This window comes from Ostrea edulis, chromosome 10 (genome assembly GCF_947568905.1).
Source record: "Ostrea edulis chromosome 10, xbOstEdul1.1, whole genome shotgun sequence".
In the NCBI taxonomy this organism is placed as follows: Eukaryota; Metazoa; Mollusca; class Bivalvia; order Ostreida; family Ostreidae; genus Ostrea; species Ostrea edulis.
In genome coordinates, this window is record NC_079173.1 from 36062365 (window position 1) to 36074142 (window position 11778).

At 36.0% G+C, this 11778-nt stretch overlaps 1 protein-coding gene across 1 annotated transcript; it reads right to left on the bottom strand.

Moving 5' to 3' along the window:
* Positions 1–1085: 1085 nt before the first annotated feature.
* LOC125665955 (rho-related GTP-binding protein RhoE-like) lies at positions 1086–10578 on the bottom strand. The gene is made up of 5 exons (XM_048898991.2): positions 10134–10578; positions 6701–6791; positions 2612–2721; positions 2369–2503; positions 1086–2240 (listed from the first exon to the last, which is right to left on the bottom strand). The coding sequence occupies exons 1-5, from the start codon at positions 10284–10286 to the stop codon at positions 1989–1991; spliced, it is 741 nt and encodes a 246-aa protein (XP_048754948.1). The 5' UTR covers positions 10287–10578; the 3' UTR covers positions 1086–1988.
* Positions 10579–11778: the final 1200 nt, after the last annotated feature.

The following is an 11778-nucleotide window of genomic DNA, read 5'->3' on the forward strand; positions in this document are numbered from 1 at the left end:
CACCTACAGCTAGTGATGGCCATACACGACAAATTCACCTACAGCTGGTGATGGCCATACACGACAAATTCACCTACAGCTGGTGATGGCCATACACGAGTGAACAAGGCTCAGAAACTACAAACAAAACAATCGCTGGCACGCGTTCCTTTCTTTTCAATTATTTATATTATAAATTCATCGAAAGATTCTCATTTAAAAGATCGCATCTTTGAGACTGCCTGTGAAAATGATGCAAAACCCTGCAATTCGAGTTCATTCCTTCATTTGGGAGTAAAACTGAATTATAAATGATTTAAAACTGTTTCAAATTAAAACTTATCCCGAATTCAAACCCAGTTTTTGTCAAGCAGTACTTACATTAAATGGACATCCAAACAGCCTTTCCTTCAAGCAGAATATGGATATTGCAATGCGATTGTTGTATATTTTATTACTATTTTGACTACGGATAACTCCGTTTACCCGAGTCAGCATTTCGCAAATTCTATGGTCGTTATAACAATCTAGTTTGCCAGTACAACCCATCATTGGGGCACATGCTGTCTGACTTGTTTCATAACAATTGTTAGGCCGTTCTTGGCACACTGATTTTTACTGCGGATAACTCCATTTACCTGATCAATATACAGGGCTCAGTGGGTGTGACTGGTCGACAGGGAATGCTTAATCCTCCTACGCACCTAATCCCACTTCTGGTATACCCAGGGATCCGTGTTTGCCCAACTCTCTATTTTGCATTGCTTATAGGTACGAGATTGATCACGGTTCGCTATCTTCATCTTTAATACTAGTCTAGATATAGTTTTTACAATTAATCGTCGCTGCCCTTTTTCTGTCCATAAAATTATCAATAATGGTTTTTTTTTTTAAGTTTAAAGTATTTTAGTTTTGCCCAACAACAAAACTAAAGCTACGTGCCTTGCATATGACTAATCGTGGTACTCAAACACAGGCATTGTTCCTCTAGGTTAGCATACAATGTGGTATACTTCTATTTATTCCGTGGTAATCGCTCAATAATTAACAACAATCATTTATCAATACATGACATGTTTTTAAATCACAAATAACAAACACAAAAGTGGACTTTTTCGTTTATTTTATGTTTCAAATTTGTTCAAATATTACTCTCGTGTAGGTAATCAAAACATTTTCCGCAATGTTCCTTCACGCCTCCAATATTGCACACGGCATACCAGAAATTGCACACAACACTCTTGCTCAAAAATAAATTATAACTGCATTCAATACTATACACAAATATGAAAGACAAACTGTAGAACAATTATCAGTCTATACTCTCACGCAATAGCACCTTTGCAATAACTTCTAGCCTAAAGAAGTTGGGGAAAGTAACTCCCCTTGTCTCACTCCCTACATAAAATGTGCATCACTTTGTCTACACGATCCGATCATGCCCGACACTATTTTGTCACAGTTTGACAATCAAAATTTGTATACGATCGAGATATTGAACAGTAGATGATGCTTGCAGTGATAATGTTTTCATGAAAAAATATGAGACATGATTAATTTCCTCTATACTTTAAAAAGAAAAAAACGTGACCTCTCCTCAAAAGTGCACCAGAAAGCATTTTCTGTTTCATTTTATGTATGTACATGTAATAGTCATGATAAACTATAGTATGTTCATGGGTCATTTTAAAAACTTCTCAATGTGTCTATGTTCAAAGTGACTGCAAACTTTTTTAAAAATAGATATCGAGCTCAACAGCTCTTCCTATTTTCACCACATTGGTAGCAATTAATGATGTAGACTATCATAAACTGTGACAAACCAATGCCGGGCAATTCCACAGGACCTTTGATATTCATAACATGCCTCACAGCAGTGATGCAAAACATCAAACATTTATGCTCCATTTATATGGAAAACATTGATGCTCTGTAATGGAAAAACATTTATCTTTCCTTTAGGAAAGTCCGAGATCATAACCTTCTTTTCTCAGTTTTCAGTCACAATGTCACATGATGCAACAACTTTTGGCTGCTTCCTTTCGTAATTGCACTTTCGCCTCTCCGATTCCACTGAAGCGTTTTCGACGCATGAACGACCTCTGTCGGCGAAAGGTGGGACTTTGTTCCGGTGTGGAAGTTTTATTTCCGGCGGAAGATAGAGCTGCTACTTCTAACACGTCATTTACGCTTCGCTGTGAATCTTTGGATGAAATCTCTGAATAAACTAAAGCTCCAATGGTTTTCGCCGATTTAAGGGCCTGTAAAGAGGGATATTGTTATTTTAAAAGATAGTAAAACGTTAAGAAATACGGTAAAAACATATCTATCATATTCATGTGTATTTTTATAGCGATATGTTATTCGTCATTGGAAACCATAGACCTACCTGATCATACATGACAGGGGATGTTCGTTTCTTGGCAAGTTCCGCTAATTTCGTTGCATCCGTTCGAAGATCTGTTTTGCAGCCAACTAAAATCATTGGCTGTTTGGGACAGTGTTCTCGAACTTCACGTGACCACTATGAAGAAACAAACGTGACATATTATCACACACAAGGGGATTCTTGGGATATCATGTAAGGAAATGTGTAGCTGTGCATGCGCTGTATACAGATGATGTTACTTACTCTAGATATTGCGTGGTCTAAGCTTTCTGGATCCGCCACGGAGAAACATATCATAATGAGATCAGCGTCGGCATAAGATAGAGGGCGCACACTGTCGTACATGTGGGAGCCTACAAAAATAGTTTTATATATATAAGCGATGTTTCTATTGGTCAACATACATGTAGTAATGATCTAGAGGAACAAACCAAGCACATCTTCGGGAATAGTTTCCGCTCGTTGGAGTTACGGAAACAGCCGAGCGCCTGATTGAAGGAGTTTCAGAAGAGTGAAGACATTTTCAATGTTTTCCCCTTCATGTTTATTCATTTATCATTAATAATTTCTACCGACTTCCTTTTAAAGCAATATTACCTGTCATGATGGTGTCGAAAAAAATTTTGTTGTAAAATTGTGATTTACTATTTCAACGAAAGAAAAGAAAAGGTTTATGAATTTAAGTTATTGATATTTGCGTTAGAAAATATATTCTGACAGAGGCTCTGAATGAAGCAAAAGTACATTATTGTCATCCCGTACACAAATGGATTTCTATTTAATGTTTTAAATTCATCAGAATGGAAATCTTTGATTTCAATAAAATCTTAAACTTAATCCTATTATTTTATTATTACTGATTATGGTTAAAGTTACATACAAAACTATCATAAGAGCACATTTTTACAACAAAAGAAAATGTCCAGGTTTAGAGATATCATGTTTCATTTCTTTCTATCTAATCTTTATTTAAATACTAGTATACGTTACTGACGAAAGCAGAACACAGTATCAGTGTCTTATGTCATTCCAATCTCAACAAAAATTTCTAAATTCCGAAGTGTATGTAAAACTTCAGACAAAAACGTGAACTTCATATCAACTAACGTCAACCGGCTTTCATATTTCAGTTCAGAATTACGTTAAACTGATTCCTCGCTATGTAAGCAAGTCTGAATTTACCCACTAGTGAATGTAAAAGAACCATGGACTATCTCCATTCTTTTCATTTTCTAAGCCCCTCTCTCAATGAAGTGATTTATCACTAGCTCTTGTCGACAGTGATATCGACGAAAGAGGTTCAATATTTTTAGCCCAATGAATTTTCTAAAAGTCAATTTCAACAGCCACCACTTAACAGCGGATTTGTTTGCCTGAAATATTTTTAGTTCCTTGTGTAAATACTAGGAGTGGAAGTCCTTCCCGCATTTCACTTCTAAAAAATTTCAAAAAATTGAATTCCAAAATGTGGGCTGAAAGATCAAGTAAAGGGGAATTCAAATCAATCATTTTCAAATTTAAACTTAATTAAGATTTAAACAGGTGGACAAGGCAATGCTTTAACATTGGTATTTTATCAATTATTTTTAACATTGGTATTTGTGTGTGCATGAGAACAGTTGATAGTATATAAGAGATATTGTTTTCAAGCATCGCTTATCACCAGGTGCTCGAATGTTTTAGCATTTTTAAAGATGATGTAATCGGCCTTGAGGATGTTTACATTACAAATCCATCAGATGCCAAAAATAAATTTGTCTCAAATAATAATACGCTAATTAGAAATTCAAAAGTCAATTTGTGTTTGAAAGTTTGTGGAATACGCTTCCGTTAATTGTGTAATCACCGAATATAATGATTACTCCATGCTGCAGATTTATAAACTCGAAGAAACGCATCGTCATTTCGCTTGCAATAAATAATGTGGCAACAGAATAATTTCAAAAGCTTCAGCCTTTCCATTTAAATTTCTTTTTTGAAAAGATACGAGAAGGTTCTATTTTGATTTACGGTCTGAAGGCCTCCCCCACTCCCCGTTAACTGCATGTATGTACCGCGTATTTGAACTTCCCAGTGCTGGCTCAATAAAAATTCATGATGCACAAAGTTGCCTTAACAGGAACCCCATATTTCAAACAGGACTTCGCTGAAGCGACAAAACCTAGCGCAAAAGAATGACATTCGAATTGTTGTTCCCAGTCCGCGGTTTTTGTATAATGAATGAGCTCTTTTCAACGGACATTTTAATATAATTTTCACATTCCTTTCACAATGGCGAGAGTCGCAAATAATACAACAAAGGCTGTTAAAACTGCATGTATTATTTGATTACTTATTTATACAAGGATTGGTTCCTTTCATTCAATCCTTTAGTACAATCAGACAAAACATTATCCGAGTCTTTGACTTCCAACATAATGAATGCTTTCTCCCTTGAAATAAAACACCACGAATTTACAACCAATAACACAGAACTCTTGCAGCCAGATAAAAGGTCCTTAGTTATCATGGATACAGAGTTGAAACTTTTATTTGTTTAAATGACATTATTTATTAATAATAATGTACCTCTATCATGTTTCTATACGGATCACACATGGCCTTTCTCCTCTATAAGTATCATATATAACTAATAATGGTTCTGTTCTACTGATATGAGGTCAATTGACTTTGACCTCCAAACAAGGAACATTACGCAAATCGAATCGAAGGATTTTAAATTTTAAAAAATTTAAATTCTTCAAATTGAAATAATATACCAATCCCATAACTAAAGATTAACCCCCTCCCTTTTTTCAGTTTGCTTGAAAGTAATTTAATATTACGCGTGGGCGCTTTCGAGGAACATTAAATCATGTTGACAATTGAATGGAATTATTTGTCAAATACTTCATTTTAATGCTGTACTTCATCTGAATTTCAATATGCATAATTCATCGGTTCAAAAAGACTTCTCAGGGTTCGCGTAGTACATGAATCAGTGGAATGTTTGGCCACAGCTTTGTACTGAGTGATGTTGTAATCTTGGGATCACCATAAGCCGGATTTTCTTTTTTTATCCAAATGCCCCTTTTTTTTAATCAATGGCTGATATATGCTTTCGTTGGCGTTATGGACGGTAATTCCGTATTTTATATATCACGCTCCGGAATGCGTGAATTTGACATTCATATCATAATACGCTTTACTCCTGTAATTTAGAAAGAACGATCCCCACGCCAATTATATTTGATAATCCAAGAAAGTATTTGGGTCAACAGGTGAAATTTCGCAAAGGTGCGTCTGTGATCTCAGTTCGTTACCTTTCCGCATATCGACAATAGATGCAATATAAATGTTCTATAAGCAAGGTACACTCACATCTACAGGACAATTAATGCTATCAACTAATTAATTAAAGTCTAGTGACAGTCGAAAGAATGTTGGACAGTAACCGGAAATTGTGAATATCGTAGAGTTCAAACAGTTTTATGTTAAAACACACGGAAATTTGTACTTTATCAGTAACCCCGGCGTTTCGGTCCATTGACAAATTCCACACCTTATTAACCTTTGGTTTTCAGTTACGTAACGCACGAGACTTGGGCGAGATCTCTGCTTTTTCGGTTGTATTAAGTTTCTCTTCAGTATTCTGTGCATTATTGGTAGGTAGATGGTATCGATGTAAAGGTGTATGAAAAAGCCAGTCGATATGCTAGAAGTTGTGTGTAAGGTCGTACGTTATCAATGAATTTCATCGCGTCTGGCGTCTACAACGTCAGCACATTTTGCAAGGACTATTGAGAGGCACAGTATATATATATATATATATATATATATATATATATAAAAGTACTGAAAAGGCCACGACACTGTTGGTTATTTAAAACTAAAATTCCGACGCAACTCGCGTCTTTATCAAGTGACATATATTACATAAACAAATAACACGAGAAAACGACAAGTATCAATAATCTACAATGTTAACAAGAATGATACACTGTTGTACTGAGTGATAAAAATGGTGGTTTCGTTGTCAATATATACACTAAATGTGGTTGAACATTTCTGAGATTTGGTTGGGGTTTTTTTGTTACTGCCATTTTAAGGTTTCAAACCCAACCCAATCCCCCTTTGGAACGAAAAGAGTACAAACTTGGGTCGCACCTCCTTCTAAAATTTTCTGGACCCGCCTTTTATATGCAAAATAAGCAGACTAGCTTATCTTATCACCCTGCCCGATTTTAGCAGGAAGCTAACGTCTGATAACTATCATCGCCATGATCGTGGACGATGTAAATCTAGTCCTTCATTTGAAATTAGGGCATTATAACAAAGCGTATAAAAATTTACCTGAAGTGTCCCACAGCGACATTTGGATTCGGTAGGTATCCGATACATGGTACGTGGTATTGTATGTGTCAAAAGATGTGGGAGTGTAATTCTGAAACGAAATTAGTATAAAGACAATTGAGTCATCATTCAACCCTGTATAACACCATAAAAATGGAACAATGATTTACACAGAAAATCTATAAAAATGTCATATTTTCATGTAGAGTTGATATGCTCCGATTTCATGTATCTTCCCATACAGAAACAACCTAGCATGCATGCTTGCCCTTGTTCGCACGTGCATAATCTACATATAAACAAAACCTGCCTAGTTGGTAAGTCGGTACATCTTTGGAGAATGCATCACGTTTTAGTGGGTCAACATTCCCACGAGATAATTGTAGAATGCCCCGATATCAAAAAGAAGCAGACATATCTATTTATCACGGTAAACATCAGGGGACCCTATATCTCCCATCATCAACAGCTCTGACTCACACAAGCTCTTATTTTCTTGGCAAATATCGTATATACACAAAGATAAATTCAAAATTAAAGTCTAGCCAGGCAAATCTTGCTTACCCTAGAAGTGTTTTATGGCCGATTTCTGATGATTATGAAAGACAAATTGCTGTACTTATCTGTTTATCGAAGATATTTTCAGGGGAAAAAAGAGTAAATTGTTTACACTTTCACTGCATTTAAGAATTAAGAGGACAAGAGTTTTCGTAATGTTTTATTATTTAATACCTCACACGTTATGTTATTTGCATAATTTAGAAAGATCCTTGTTGCATGCATATATATTTTAATTTGTACCAATATTATCATAAACCGTGTTATCTAGAATACAGCCTCGGTCTGGACTCTATGATGACGTCATAATAAACCAACAACTCGGTTTATTGAGCGCCCGACATCCTTACCATGTCAAGGTTTTGCGAGTACATACCCCCCCCTCCCAATTGTGTGGAGGGTACGTAATCACAGAACCTTGACATTGTGAGGCTGAGCGCCCGGCTGCGGGGAATCTTTGACACCAGGCATAAAGGCAAATCAAGAAAACACACCCCATCCTCCAATTAAGATATCTCTGGCAAGCGAGGAAGCAAATCTTATCTTTAATGATTGCTTCAACGGGCTATCGCGACCTGACTTCCACGCTCAATTTCCTTTATCGTGTTACAAGGTCCGGAAACATTTCAAATATGCCTCGGAGCGTAAAGTCTGATCTTCTGGAACAAGACACTGTCTATGCTTGTTTGGTGGTGGTTGTCGTGTTCTTGAGTGTGTATATTTGTTAACTAAACAACAAGCAAAACCCTGTGGCAGTTCAACGTGTAGCCTGTGAAATTTACATGTACTAATTAGTACCTCAAACAACTGTCATTTGTAGGAATGCCCCCAGTAAAATCTTTCTAGATTCTATTTCTTATCCTAAGATTTGTGTATTTAAACATGCATGGACGCATATAAAGATGCAACTGAAATATCAATGCGTCAAATAAACTTCCACAATCAAATTGCCCAAGAATTTATGACATCATATGTACGAGATCGCCCTATATTATGCAAATATTTTAAAATAATTCGAAAAATTACGATCTTTTCCGAATTCTTCAGCGTACTTTCCCTATGTTGTCCCTCATCCTGTAGGAATGAAGGAGATTTCCGACCAGAAACCCACTACTTTCTGTAACCTTTATTCCACCAATTACAGATAAGAGGCTTCTTTCTTTCATTGTACATTCATTCACCGTGTGTCAATGTTCTCACTTCAAAACTTCAAACAGCACACTCAACCTTAATTTCCTTATTTCTTTTCAAATCAGTTACATATCTTAAATGCATTTTGGACAGATGAGAAGTGTGAGTGGGTGGGACAAACCGATGCTCTCTCTCTCTCTCTCTCTCTCTCTCTCTCTCTCTCATTCATCAGCCATAATATATTTTATTAACGCAATACGTCTTTCTCTGTCATTTTCTGCACCAATGTCACAATTTAATGATGCCAATCGTCAATCGCAACCACAGCGGTAAACTCTGACAGACGATAGCACAGCGGTAAACTCTGACAGACGATAGCCAGTCATTGGTGTCAGTACTGTGTGCATTGTCTGTCCGTCCGTCAATCCCCCATGACACGGTGAATTTAATGTACTGTTGACATACAGATAAAATTGTATTCGGACACCTTTCATTCATAATCAGATTCTACACAAAGGATAAGATCTTAAGTTTTATTACGATTTATTCATCATGTCAAATACACGATTCTTTTTTTATTTTTTCCCAGTATATGCAATTCCATCATAAACATCTGGGACACTTATTTTGAATATTAAACTCTCTCTCCCCCCCTCTCTCTCTCTCTCTCTCTCTCTCTCTCTCTCTGGTCTGACATGACATTTTTGAAATCTTAAATCTTTCAAGGTGGTTCGGCCTTTATCGGAACGAAATAAAGAATTCCTGATCGCGAGAGATACAAGTTAAACGTCGCTTTATCTATCAAGAACTTATAGATCTATACCGGGACCCCCTCGAGGTTTTGATTAAAATCTAGATTAGGACACTCTAGTCACCTCTGGCATTTTCGTAGAGAAAACTTTTAAACCTCGATGTTGAAAATATACCATCACATTGTACACCCATAAATTTAGCATGTCTGATCATGAATATTAATATTCTGCGTCTCACTTACATCGGATCTATATTTAGAAACTGATGGCCCTAAATCCAGCAGGCCTCTCCTTTTTTTTTTTTTTTTTTTTTGTGAACAAGTTAAAAGACAATTTATTGAGATCTTCAGCAAAGATTATTTTTATGGCCGCATCAACCGCAACTGCAATCAACCGCTGTGAAATATTAACCACACCCTCCGAAGGCTAGAATAACCACGGCTTTTTAAATCCATTGAACACTTCAGTAAATTAACAAAGCTACAACACTCCCAGGTGTACTTAGTATGTAAAAGTTTTTCATCTTTGCTTTTTGCGGTGGAAGGATTTAATCCCCCCATTGTGAATTACACTATCTCCTCAACTCTCAAAGTTCGTTACCACCGATGATCTCACAAAATTGCAAATCTCTTGTACTGAAAACTAATCTAATGTGAAATAAAGGTTATAATCGTCTGAGTAATATCATAGTTATAACACTCCCCAAGCCTGGTTACATCATACATGCAATTTTTACAGAAAATCGAACAGAAATTGTACCCCATAACACACCCTGGCTGAGTCCTAGGCCTAACCTCATATAATTCTAGTAACATTTTAAACGAATATTTCTGAGCTACAATTAAAAGTTCATTAGGATGCATATATATCAATTAATATTGATATTCCATGTATGGTTTTCAAACACAGAAGAAGAAATTGTTGAATAAAGCCTGATCTCCGTTCCTATTCATATTACATTTACAGTACAGCATGGGGCCGACCTTACTCACCTCGTTGAAATTTTCTTTGATGTATCGTTGAATTAATGAAGTTTTTCCACATTCACAGTCTCCTACTAACACGATTTTGCACTTCACAGAAGTCACCTGGGGGTTTCTTTCCCCGTCAGAACCCATGCTGTCCAAAGTCCTGGATTTCAACATGAATAACGAAATAATCTAGAACACCATTTCACCATAAGGGGGATCCCCTGCGTAAAGTCGTTTTCAAGGTTCAAAACGTGAATTTCACGATATCGGATTTTTTTTTTTTCCTTCTAAATGTCGGAAGTATCCACATACAGTCGGGTGAGACCTCTGTATCAGCCGTTCACGTTTTGTGTTGATTGAACCTGTCCATAAATTCCAGTCGACCACGTTTACACATGGATTGCTACATTAATGAAAACCATGTGACGGGCAATTTTCTCAATGACTTACAAACCATGTGATTTTTCAACCAATCAAATCACTGGAATTAACACTCCCCTCCACTATCACAGCAGAGGCACGATAAGGGTAACGTATATAATTTCAAAATCCAGGTGATGTTTCTATTTATGGGACAATGTACGTTGACAAGACCCAGGCTTGATATTTCGGTTCGTTATGAAATGTGAATGAGGGTCAGAAGAAAATTTAAAAAAATAAATAATAATGATAATTCTACACAATCAGACCCCATTGTGTTGGACTGATCTCATATGAATGATTTTAAATCCCTAGCTCAATTTTTCTTTTCATTGATAAAAAATAAATAGATTTAAACAGTTAAACACTTCACCATATTTCCATAACTTGTTACAAAAGACGACAAACAGCTGCATTGTTCTGCCTGTCCAAATTTTGATGGGCCCTCAAAAACGAAGTTTTTTTTGTGTGTACTGCAACGCTAGACCTGAATACATTGATTTACCCACACCCCGGGAGATATTATAAGAACTTTGTGCTAGATTGTGCGCATTAAAATCCCTTCCATATTGAGAAAAAAAATCCATTCACAATTTTGGCACAATACTGTTCACCGATGCAGCAATGCCAAATGTGAATTCTATTATTGACAAAAAAGAAATATATATATATATATATATATATATATATATATATATATATATATATATATATATATATATATATATATATATATATACACATATATACGGCCAATTAATGTGTCTAACACAATAAATATATTGAAGGTCTTTACCTGTTTACAAAATTAGTTCTAAAACTACAGGAGCATAGCTAGGGGGGAAATAATGTAAATGAAAATACGTAAATAAAAAGAGAGAGAGAGAGACGCCCAGGACGAACCCCGGCGGGGGTTTAATTCAGTGCACCCCCCGCCCCACCCCCCTGTAAGCAAATGCATAATATTCATTTTTTTCTGAAAGCTTTCAGAGTAAAGTATAATTGAATTTTTGCTCTAGAATCTTTATTTTCTTCCTAAATGCAATCATAGTGAATATTAAGACTAATGTATACAGACTTCTGAAGTTATCCTTATGGAATTTTTACTCTAGGCCTAATTCTTTGTTTTCTTCCTAAATACAGCGTAATGAATTATGATATAAGCAAAATACATAGAAATTTAAAGTTATCCTCGTGGAAATCGACATACTGCGCTGATCACAATAAGAAGAGAGGGAATATAACA

Excerpts from the sequence above, each read along its gene's own strand:
- LOC125665955 (XM_048898991.2), bottom strand. The coding sequence starts at position 10,286 with ATGTTGAAATCCAGGACTTTGGACAGCATGGGTTCTGACGGGGAAAGA. Across the intron at positions 2,722-6,700 it reads GTCGCTGTGGGACACTTCAG|GCTCCCACATGTACGACAGT; the intron begins GTAAATTTTTAT and ends CTATTTTTGTAG. Across the intron at positions 2,241-2,368 it reads CCCCTGTCATGTATGATCAG|GCCCTTAAATCGGCGAAAAC; the intron begins GTAGGTCTATGG and ends CCCTCTTTACAG.